The 12518-nt window shown below is 40.0% G+C and overlaps 1 protein-coding gene across 3 annotated transcripts in view; it reads left to right on the forward strand.

Moving 5' to 3' along the window:
* The window catches only part of tbc1d22a (TBC1 domain family, member 22a), a 159428-nt gene that overhangs the window by 34714 nt on the left and 112196 nt on the right, over window positions 1-12518 (forward strand). For all 3 annotated transcript variants that reach the window (XM_084711034.1, XM_084711036.1, XM_084711035.1), the window contains exon 7: window positions 9397-9525. In XM_084711034.1, coding sequence (XP_084567160.1) covers window positions 9397-9525 — 129 coding nt within the window. The remainder of the gene's footprint in view (window positions 1-9396; window positions 9526-12518) is intronic.

Here is a 12518-nt window from a genome sequence, read left to right on the forward strand (position 1 = left end):
AGGCAGGAATGGAGGGTAGTTTACTTACTTACCCCCGTTAGTTTTCTGTTCTTCTTCCAAACCTCATCCTATTTGAGGACAAAATAGGACATAAAAAGGGTGTTGTGGATCATGTAAGCTGAAAGGTGCAAGTTCATAAAAAGAGATGGTAGAGTAGGGCATCCTCATGGGGACAAAGTGAAACAATCTGATGTTTGCTTCTTTGCATCACTTCAAGTTAGCAAGCGGTGTTAGAGCTTTAGATGTGCTGACAAGCTGTTTGCTTATAATGTTTGTGCTAAGCTAAACTAATCACTGGAACCCATTAAGCAGAGTTCTGCATTAACCATGGCCCTAGGGCCTGTGGCCACAAGAAGTTACTCTGTGGCCATCACTTACGTGGCCCCCCGCTATCAAGATTTATACCCCTACAGCAAGGTTTTGTTAACACAACTTTACAGCTCCACAAATATCCTGATTCTTTCACGACTTTCAGTGAAACATTCTACAGAAAACAGTGAACACTACTTTTTGACTAGCTACTGATATGTCAGGGCTGCTGAGGTAGGAGTATGCTAAGCCTGCTCAAACTGCTAATGTGATTCTGACAGAAGAACCAGAAACTCAAAAGGTGGACTGTCAATGGAAACCATTTAGTGAAGTATGAGAAATTTAGTTAGTGAATGGAAGCAGGACTTTAAGTGGCCTCAATATGACAGGTGTGTATGCTGCCAGTTTTTTTTTAACTCGCTAGTTTGTTTTTCATGAGAAAAAATGTCTTCAGGAAACACCACATCACAGATCATGGGAAATGTTGACAACAAGTGTTTCTGTGTATATATTCTTTTACATACAAGCCACCAAAAATGTACTTTAGCCACCAAATTTAGGGTTGTGGTGGCCTGTTGGGCCAGTACTTCAAATTGCTAGCATCTATCCCTGCCTTCCAACCTCTCCTGCACTAATCTGCTTGTCTGTTTACCAACTGCATGCACAACATTTTCAAAACAGTCATCTTTTTGTTAAAATACAGGTCTACACAGCTTCAGTGTCATACCCTCACCCCTCTTGAAGCTGTGAACCAACAAAGCCTTGAAGCCCTTAAGCTGCTGAAGCGCTTTTTTATTTCATGAGCTCAGGGGAAAGGTTCTGTTTTTGATTTGCTACTTTCTGTCTGTTTTGTCAAAAACCAAAAGGCTGTTTTGCTCTCCAGCATGGCCATCACAAGCTGAGGTGTTTTATCTCTTGTTCCTCTCCTTCATAGACAAAGATTGGACATGTCTTAAACAGGTTTAAATGCAGTATAATGGAATACAACTCATATCTTCATTGAGAACACGTGTGTCCAGATGACTTTGATAAATATTGACTGTGCAAACTTCAGATCCATATCTGGAGTTATCTCACTTCACAGGGTTTTTCAATAGATTTCTAGATCTCCAAGCCTCGTGCAGCGTGAATTATCCCAGGGTTAAATCCAAGGTTTGGATTAAAGCGAAAAGTGGGCACAGTGTCAAAAGCACTCATATCTTCTGAAGTGTCATAACACTTGACTGCCTTCTCTGTCCTGTCTGTGGTATGATCCAGTGGAGAAATAGATAGGAGGGATCAGGCTCGAAAAAATCTATTCTCCGTCTGCCGCACACACACACACACACACACACACACACACACACACACACGCTCAGACTCACACAGCCCACGCTGTATTCCATAAACTTGGCAGAGGCACCTAATAAAACTTCACTCCAGTGGTGTCCCTTGTGCCCTTCTCCTGCTCACCAGCGTGCACCAACTTATTTGATTTTTCTCTCCCCTCCAGCAGGCATGCTTGAGCCACGCTCCTCTTTACCTGACAAAGACGAGAAACAAGTTTCCCCTTCGAGGTTAGAGCTCAGTAATGCTCCCCCACTGGCATGCATTTAACACCACATCACAGAAATCGTCCATAACTGTCTCCATGGTTATTAGCCAGCGTGGAAATTAAAAAGCAGGCAAAAAAGAGGAAGAAACCAGGCTGAGAGGGAGAAAGAGCAATTTTTAGCCTCATTGGATAGCTCGCTCTCGATATTTGAGCAAGAGGCTCCACAGGTTGCCCCCGGCCTCAAAAACACATCCGGTCGAACTTCTTATTATTTCAGAAATAATATCGTCTTATTTCATTTTTTTAAAGAGCACTTTGTGTCCGAGCCTGAAGGAGAACGGAGAAATTAAATGGCTTTTCTGCTTTGTGGAAGAATGTCTGCCTGTGGCAATATGTACATTTGCTAATGGAGTGTGGCTGTTAAATGTGAAGTAGTGGGAGAGAAGAAAACTAACTGGCTGTGGAAATATTGATAAGGCTAAAGGGTTATATGAGATGTATCAGGAAGCGGTGGCAGCGGGGACAGATTTAAGAGATTATTATGTTAAACTGATGCCTTACAACCAGACACATAATTATATTGCCTGAGAGTAAATAACAAGGTGATTTTTTTTCATTTGAAGCACACTTGAGGTCAGTCTTAGAGGCATCTCACACCTCAGCTGGAACATTTTATTCCTTTTCAGTTTGTACGCTTTGACTGTAGTTCATGAAAGCACAGGTTCACTGTCACCTCCTCATATTAGCTTCTAAGACCCGAGTAAATTGATTTTGTAAACAGGTCCAACGTCAGGAAATGAAAGATGTTGCCTTTTTTGTGTATATCTTCTTCTGCATTTGACCTTCTCTATCTGTAAAGGAATAGTGAAGATGAGTGAAAAGCAGCGTTGTCCACTGCTTACTGTGCAGAGCATTGGGAACAATAAATCTAACATAATATAATGGAAACACTGGTCAGTTTCAGGTAGCTGAAAGATCATTGTAAGCCAAAAACAAGACGGCGCTCTTTATTCCATCATGCAGTGTATTTGGGATCAGAGCTGCCAGTCAATCAATGACACAAGAAAATAGATGAAGAAATCACATTTACTTGTCACATGCCTGAAAGGACAACTGTATGAGACATTCGACTTGCTCAAACACAGAGTTTACTCGCCCCAAGCAGGTGGGCAAGTGTTAATGTTGAGCCCTGCATGTAAACACCATATCTGTGTTTCAGAAATCATAAGCTCTTGCCCCAATTTTGAGAAACCTGGATATTCTAATTTGAGAACAGCAATAAAAACTGAGATGCTGTGTCAAGTAAACACCGTTTCCAGGCTTCTGATCATTCGGCTCTCTGCCTGCTTGCAGGTGTGCCATCAACTCAAGCAATGATTTGGCTGAGATTTTCAGGAATCCAGACACACCTGCAGTGAACAATCAGCAGCCTGAATGCTGTAATGATCTGGTATGATGATACAGGAATGTGTATTTTCCAAGTGAACACCACATCTTGAAAATGATCAAAATGAAGATGAGACTCTACACTGGGAAACTAAACTCCCTGTGTACTCGCTGCCTCTATTTGCATGGACCCTAATATTCCAAAAATAATCAGAGTAACAGCCCAATCAGAATAAAAGCACCTTATGTAAATACGTCAATTGGAGAAGACTGGCCTGAACTGGCCAGAACGTAAGGAATTTTCAATCAGGTTGAGAGGGGTGGTGTAAACCTTTGATAATCAAATCGGTAGGAAAATAATGAGTGTAGGTGATGTGTCACGAATGAGTTTCCGAAGGGACAAAAACATGGTGATAGCAAAATAGAACTGGTCAGTAGTGGATACACCATTTTTGTTAGAAACCTTAAAAGATTTTAAGACACTAATATTGATCCCAGGGTACGAAGTGGGTCCATCTTGAAAATTACCAGCTGGAATCTCTCCTTGCAGCTGGCAAACTGGAACCTCTTCTTCTTCTGTCACATTTCCAGTAGATCAGATGCTTGACAGCATGCGGTACCAATTTGTCATTCAAAAAAGTTATCTTCTGATTAAGGATTTGGCATGTAAGCACACTTTTAATCAGATCATTTCACTTAAATAGTGTCCATGTTGCCAGCAGGAACCCTTTGACACCTGATTGGATGAATGTGCCTCTTACTTGGCTGTTATTGGTCATTTAGTTTGAAAAAATACAGACGCAGTTAAGGAAAAGTTTATGAATAAATTAGAGGTAATAAATACGTTGTGGTGATGCAGAATCATGCTCCATTTTATCTCTACAAAGTTTTAATAGTTGCAGTTGAGAGGCGGTGAGTCACAGAACGAAATCAATTCTCATGTGGATGTTTCTAAACTCATATCATGCAGTGAAACTCAGCTCATCAGATGCAAGAGTGAGAATGGACACGAGAGCGACAAGAAAATTTTCAAAAGAAGTAAAGTTGTGTTTTTCCAACTTTTGCTGTGTCCGTAGTGGGACAGTTTGTTTCCAGCCTGCCTCCAGGATAATGTGCGGCTGCAAAGTAGAAATCAATTTAGATTGTGAGAAGACTAACTAGAAAAAACAGCATTTCATTTAAATTCCCCAAATGGATTCCCCAAGCATATTCTGACTGTTTTTTTTTAGAGAGCTTAGTGAAGTGGTGGATCCATTAGAGGGATGGAAGGATCGAGGAGTAGATTGATGTAAGGAAGAATGAAGAGATGAGGTTTCTGTGGACTGATTAGGCAGGAGGAAGCTCTGCGCTGCCACATTTTGTACCGCTGGCAGGTCATGCAAAGTCGTCATGCATTTATGCTTCACTTTCAGTCTTCCGTCTAAGTTTTTTTTAATGTCTCCACTCACCCCTTTTAACTAGCAGACCACAGATGAAATGAAAATTAGTCACTCAGGTTCATGCATAAGTACACTTAGATCTTGGGCACTTAATGCACTTTACTGAGGGATTTACTCAGTTATTTTAATTCTCCAGTTTCAAAAAGAAAGGCTGTGCTAGCTGCATACTTTCCCATCCATGCATAATAAAACAAGAATAATAGTGTCTAGCCTTGGTAATCAGAAACCACAGACCTGTAACATCCTATCATTAAAAAAAGAGCAGTAATAAAATAAAATCACAGAGTAGTGTATGACAGTTTGTGTCCTCTTTACACTCTTCAACTCCTTCTGTTTGTGTATGTGTGTGGTCCTGTCCTATCGAGCAGTAATGCAGCTGCAGTGTGGTTGACCTCCACTAAGCTGTCCATTAACCTTCAACACACACACGCTCCCCTCTCCCTCATTTGGCAGAGTGCACATAACACCAAGCCCACTGTTTTGTAGCTGGCCTGTTTTGGTTGGTGTTTGTGTGCACGCTCGTGTCACGCAAGTTTGCATACAGAGCCGTTTCAGCATGCGATGCAAGGACTTTTTTTGCTAGAGAACAACAGTGAGAAAGTCCCAGCCAGTGCTGAGCCTGGTTTTTGTGGACATGAATGTGACCGACTGGCTGACTGGCAGCACAGACAGACAGGCAGCAGTCAGATAGGTGGGATTGGAACCTGAGTGATACTGGACATCTGGACTTGTGGGACCGATATAACAATGTTGGGGTGAACAGTCTCACCAACTAGCAGATGCAGGTTAGCTGCACTGGTTAGCTAACAAGTAACATTAGTTATCTAAGCAGAGATGTAGCTGGCAGAGATAAACAATACAAAACAATGATCTGTGGTGGTAATGTTGACAGTGTTTTCCTGCATTATTGGATATTGGTACAAGCATGCTGCGTACTTAAGGGCTCACTTATGCTGATAAGATTTACTCTGTAGGTATCGAAATTTGGTTCTGAATGACATTCCATGTGCATTTTTCAACACTTGATATGATTGAAGCAGTTAGGTTGGTGTCACAAAAGAATTGGACGTCCAGTACACAATCCTAGATACCAGTATGACTGTGCTTGGCCAATATCGAGCCAATAATACTGGCCAACAGATACATCCACCTGGATCTAGACAGGATAGGAGGTGTGGGTGATGAGGAGTCTGACTCCTTCAGAGTGTTTTGGTTGGAAAAGGATTTTCATTTTTGTTTCTCAGGGTGAGTAACTGAAACCAGCAGATAAAGAGAATGAAAAATAGCTTGAATGACGGTACTAAAGACACTGAAAAAGACTAACAGGGAATGTGAAATGTGATCTATGTCATAACATACATAGGAGTGTGAGGAACCATGGTGTTTTTTATTTACAGAGTATGTGTATTTTTCACAGTGTGTTTATTCTGCTGTGTGTTTGTAACCAACAAATAAGCTTCTAGTCTCAAAAAGAGAATTTTTCTGTTGCCGTTCTTATTGATTTTCCTTTAGACAGTTGCCCAAAATTGATATTATGTGTGTGTTTATGGTTTCTGTATTACCAAAAAGTGGCAGCCCACCTCCAAAAACAACAAAGACATAACAAAGACAAAGATGCACATAGATAAGAAACACACACATATAGTACACACAGTCAATATCAGCCTTTTAAGGCCAGTGATGTTTTTTTCCGTCAAGCTTGGTGTCTCTTGTTGGTGCAGGTAGATAACTTTAGTTTGATGGTGATTCCACTATAGCCGGTCCAAAACTCTCTCTTCAGAACTCTCAGATGCGACTAAACAGCAGCCAAATGCTTTCTCAGAAAAGTGCTTAGTTTAAATTGAAAGTGATGACAAATAGATGTAGGAGACAGACAGATTGATGGAGAGAGCACTGGTCTACAGCAGCATCTGTCTGTTTGCTAAAGCATTTTAACAGAACTCTTGGAGGTTTGCTCTTGAACTTAGTAGCTTTTAGCTCACTACATGACCTGTGTCTGGCTTTGGGGACATCATAATGAGTCACGTGACTTAGCACTACATCTTTTAATGAAATTCCCTTTGCTGTTTTATTTTTTGGAGCTTTCAAATGTATCTCACTGTCCTCATCAGTGCTTGGAGTTTCCTTAGTTGTCATGGGGTTTGCTCAGTTCTCACTCAGTAGATGGTTGTATATCACATTACCTGTTATCACATGACTGAAGTGGTTAGGATAGGTTCACAATTGTTCTTGTAAATCTTAAATCGGGCTGCTCAAATCGAAACCAGTAGGAGACTAGTCATCACATATTCATGGTATTACTATAATATTTCAAAATATATGTGTCATAAAAGCAAAAAATCATATTTGAGAAGCTGAATCAGACCGTTTTGGCTACTGATTTTTTGTCTGTTGACTAATTATTGCAGTTCTAGTTTCAGTAACATTCATATCAATTTGTAAGACCCCAGAAGATGGGTCCTCCAGTACTGTTCAAAAGGATGATAAATAAACCCTCTTGTCATACATTTAAGGAAATTCTGCTTTAAGGACCTTTTGTAAGTTGAACAGCTAGACAACCCAAGACAAAACTTTACAGCTAGCAGTCATGTTTGAGTTCTGTTTTGAGGATTTTTAACTTGGTGAATATTTTAGAGCCCTTGGTCCCAGCTCTCGCTTTTAATAGACTTTAGATTTGTTGTTCAGTTTGGAGTTGACTTGCTCCTCATTGCATAAGCCTGCTGCCTAGCCGCACAAGGAGGATACACACTTTCACAAATGTGTGCTCGCATAAACTGCCAGACAAACACATTCCCAGAAGCGCACACACACATACTGTAGGTAGCTCCCCGAAGACGCAGAAAGCATTTGGTCAAGCAGCAGCAGAAAGTTTCTTTGCAAAGTGAAGTGTGTCATTTACAGAGTTTGTAATCCCAGAGTTTGGTTTGTGTTTGAACTTGGCTAACGAACTCAAAGTGAGTCAAGGTTATAGAACAAGAGTTTAGAAATAAATGCTCATTAAATAGTATATACTGACAGACAAATAAACAAGAGATACAGAAAAATAACATAAAATGTCATGTAGTTTCAGACACTGAAAAGACAGTTTTACTGAATATCCACAGAGCTGAATTAATGAGTCCCATGTGGACCCTGAAGCCTGTGTGTTGACAAACAAACAGGTGTATTAGTTTGTAGACTATTATTGCTTACTTGCAAACATTTTTATAGGTCTGCACTATTATTAGTGCAATGTTGTAAGGCTTTGAGAATGTTGATAGTACATTTAAGGGCAACTTGAAATTTACAGGCTAATGATAAAGCATACAGTATGTTATATAAACCTCATGGTTTGTAATTTTATATTTTGAAAATTGATGTTCTGATGAAAACAGATTTTAGAACATTTGACACGTAAAGGAAAAGTTTGACATTTTGGAAATAAGCTAAATCTCTTTCTTGCTGAAAGTTACATAAGAAGGTCAACTCTCACTTGTGTCAGTTCGATAGCTAACAGGAGGTGGTTTGCCTACCTTAAAGACTCGGATCTTGGGCTGCCCCTGTAGCTCAGCTGATCAAGTATGTGCCCCATGTCCTAAGGCTATCAGTCCTCTGCAGCGGTCGTTGGTTTGGTTCTGGCCTGTAGGCCTTTGCCGTGTCATCGCCTCTCTCTCTCTACCCCCTTTCTTGATCCTCTTCAGCTGTCCCTATCAAATAAAGGAAAACAGCCCAAATAATAATCTTTTAAAAAAGAGACTTGAAACTGCTAGAACTACTCTGTCTGAAGACTGCAAAATTCACCTGCCAACACCTCAAAAGCTCACTAATTAAAATATTCATTAAACAAAAAACATACAGTGTGGTAATTAGTAAGCTTTAGAGGTGAAACATTTTCTTTACTTTCAGACAGAGCCAGGCTAGCTATTTCTACTCCAAGTCTTTAAGCTCAGCAAGCTTCATATTGAGCGTTCATACACATGGGATTATTCATTTTTTGAATTATACAGTACATTAAAAAGTCAAAGCATTTTTTCTCAGTCACCAACAGATCTATCACTTCTACAGGTACTTTAGTACAGCAAGATGGCACAGTGGGTAGTATTACTTTTATATATACTTTTTTCAACCTTCTTGCCTAGCAGCAAGGGTTTGAATCCTGGTTCAAGCATTGCTTTTGTGTGTGTAGAGTTCCTAATATAGGTATCGCTCAATTTTATTGTGAAATATACAATCATACTGACATCGATATATAGGCTGATATTCTTTATACAGAACAGAATATATACATGAAGACACATTTTTTCAATGATCCCTGAAATGTGGTTATCAAGCACTTATGATAAAGCTATGTAATTGAGGCAGAACATTTTACCATTTTTAAAATGATATTAGGGCTCTGAAACTGTAAAGTTTAAGCAGTTTCTTTTAATAACTGTAAGTGCCTATAAATAGAAAGCACAAATAGAGAAAAATCTATTAAATTTGAATTAAGAAAAACGGTTAAATATACATAAAATGCTGTCAATGAAGATAATAAATAAAAACAATCTGCATAATGTTGTCTTGAAAAGTTTTCATAGACATAAAGGTTTGATTGGCCAATATCAGGTGATAATATTGGTTGATTGTTATATCGATTTTGCTTAAAAAAAGAACACTGTATGTTGGATAATATGATGTAAAACATGTCAAAAAAAAAATTAGACCACATCTTCATCTTTTTTCTTTGTCTCTCTCACCTTTTCTTAGGGTTACCTGCCAGCAAACGCAGAAAGGAGAGACAGTGTCCTGCAGAGGAAGAGACAAGAATATTTTGGGTTCATCCAGCAATACTATGACTCCCGCAATGATGAACACCATCAGGACACATACAGACAGGTATATGCACATGATGTGTGCTCTAACACACACCCATACATGTCTCCTATTAACTTCTTATTTGTTTAATCATTTTTTCGACATCTGACTTTTAACACCTGTCTGAATCCCAGAACTTGACGGACAGAATGAAAGACCAACTACAAAAGGTTCCACTTCTAATTACAAGAACAGTTTCTTGTCACTAATGTATTCCCTCAGCACAAATCCAGGACTCAAGACTGTTTGTGTTTGTGTGTCTGAATAAGTGTGTGTTTTGACAGGATCCGGCCCTGCAGACAGGATTACTAGAACCCAGCTCCATGCTTTTCTTTTCCTCTCTGTCCCTTCCTTTTTCCCCCCTCATGTACTCTTCGGACTGCTGTCTGTGTGTCTGTCTGTGTGGACATGGAAGGAGTGTGGTCAAGCTCTTTTCACAGACAAGCAGCCCCGAGCTTCAGAAAGCTACTTAAATGAACACTTTTCTTTGACTTTGAAAATAATATCTACTTTTACTCTCACTCCGTCTCTGTTTATCTGTCTCTCTTCCCCCCACATACTCTTTCATTTTAACACTCGACTACTTCCCATTCATTTCAGGCCGATAAGAAACATCAAAGTGGGCTGTCGATAGCAAAAACACACATTTCTCATATCCCGTCCAATTTCCCATTGATCTCCTCTGCACTGTGCCAGGAAGCTGGCATACTTTGTTTTGATGATTATTTGGATCGCGTCTTGAAGCCTCTTTTTCTGCCAAATTCTGCTTGTTCCAACACTGTGTTGACGGAGTGAGCGGTGATTTCTAGTGATTTTTTTTTTCTCTGTGTGTGATTATGTGTGTTTGTACATATGTTAGTTTGGCACTCAAAGTGCACATGACAGTAGGTTGTATGTTATGTTTAAGTGGCTGTATATGTATTTGCATACTTTACATTTACCTATATGTCTCATTTGTCTGTGTATCTGTCTCTGTCCATATGGGATGGTCCATCAGCCAATCTAAATCTCTCCATCTGTCTCTATAGTTTGTGTCTCCTCTTGTGTCTGTCCATCTGTCTCTTTTATATATCTATTTATGTTGTTGGTAACTTGCCCAAACAGCTTGTGTGTATGCATATGCATATGGATGTAGCCATTGTAGAAGTCCCAGCATGCACTGCAAGCTTTCTGAAGTACTCCTGCGGTTTTGTTCCTTCCCAAGAGAAGGTGTTGAGAAAAACATCTAGCTGTACTCTCTTGTTAAGCTATCAGAAGTTACAGGGAGTGGTCTGGTAGCCGACGCTGGAGATGGGTGTTTAAAACAGCAGATTTATTTAAACTGTTAAAGCTGCATTAAACAAATTTTGACCACTAGGGAGCAGAAATGCTTCAGAAAGAGCCCTGTTATGTTATGGGCTGATCAGGTTTTAACAAGCACTTACACATCCTGCTGAGACACACTGGCAGCCCTTCTAAATCTGTCCCCTTGCTGTCAAATCTCTCAAATTTAAGCCCTACATTGACTTATCTTGTAGTACATTTTTTTGTATACATGCAGCTTTCCTGTTAGCTTGTGTGATCTACCTATTGTTGTGTATGGGGTTGTGGACGGTCAGCATTATGGGTCAGCAGATCAAAACAGTGGACTGAATGCTGCTCATAGCATTGCATGGAAGGTTGGTGATTTCTAGTGGGATCAGTAGTACAAGCATTACAGGGTCATTACGCTTGCTGTCATTTTGCTCCATCTTAATATCCAACATAACACATTGAGCTCAGTCAATTTGTATTTACTTGATAAAGAGGAATTCTGGTATTTTGCAGTCTGGGTCTTCTCATAATTGTGGCTGTTTTGACTGTGAGTCATGCTACTTTTTCACCTGCCACTTTTGTTTTAGAGATTTGTGAAACGTGACTCTAGCACAACACAGTATACCAGGGCAGGCAGCATGATCAAAGCAACACGATCAAAGACTTTCCAAAGCTTTCCAAATAAACTTAAATTTTACACAGATCATTTGAAACGCTCCTTTCTAATGCAGCAATTATGTTACTCTGAAGATACAGATAAACATGTGAACCTATGCAGAGATATGTGTTATGGGTAGCTGTAGGTGGCACAGGAGCTGGTGTTCACACCTCCCAAATCTCAATGATGTGTCATGCGGACCTGTGCATCGAGAGAGATTTGAATTGGTTGATTAGTTGATTCACTCTGTCAGTCACGAAAACAAAGATAAACATACTTGCGGTGGAAATCTTTCCAATTCAATTCCAGTTCTTTTCTGTCTTGATTGAATGAATTGGAAAAAAACAGAAAACAGAAAAGGGGTGCACTTGTCTGTGTTTTTCTTCAGTATACTGTGTATCAAACTGTTAACTGGTGTTCTTATTCCACTGAAATACAACCTGAATGAACCTGGAATGGCGCCTGTTTACACTTTGCTACAAATGCCTGCACCGTGACAAGGGGCTGAAGGCCCAGTCGTCCAATCATAGCGGAGGAGGGGCAGGACAAGTTGGCAACCACAAACTGTGTCCTGCTCTTACTCCTCGTACTGGGCTCTGTCTTCAGCTTTCCACTCATCCACAGAAAAGACCAGAACAAGTTGGCTGTTCTACCTCGGGCCAACATTTCTACATTCAGCATTTGTTGATAACACAAACTATCTGGGAAATTAGGTATTTGCAAAACATAAATTACCCATTACTTTCACAGATTTTTTATATCATAGCAACCAGAGTATCATAGCTGAAAGAACGCTCCGCCACTAAAGTCTTCTCATTTTCTCCCGGCTGAGCATTTTCAGAAGAGCACCTGGTGTTTCAACTGGGAAAAATGCTTTGGTTTTGTCTTAAAAATGCAGCAGATAGCAGTAGATGTTTGTTGCACTTTCTCCCAGAAAACAGCCTCCATCTCCGGCAGTGAGAGCTGGGTAGGTCCCGCTAGTATTTGATGGCGATTATGTGATGTGAGTTCGAACAAAAAAAATTCTACTCCGTGTTCCATGATGGTGTTGTAGTTCGTAGTT

The sequence above is a fragment of the Lutjanus erythropterus genome, chromosome 22 (assembly GCF_056507025.1).
Source record: "Lutjanus erythropterus isolate fLutEry1 chromosome 22, fLutEry1.hap2, whole genome shotgun sequence".
Taxonomy (NCBI): domain Eukaryota; kingdom Metazoa; phylum Chordata; class Actinopteri; order Lutjaniformes; family Lutjanidae; genus Lutjanus; species Lutjanus erythropterus.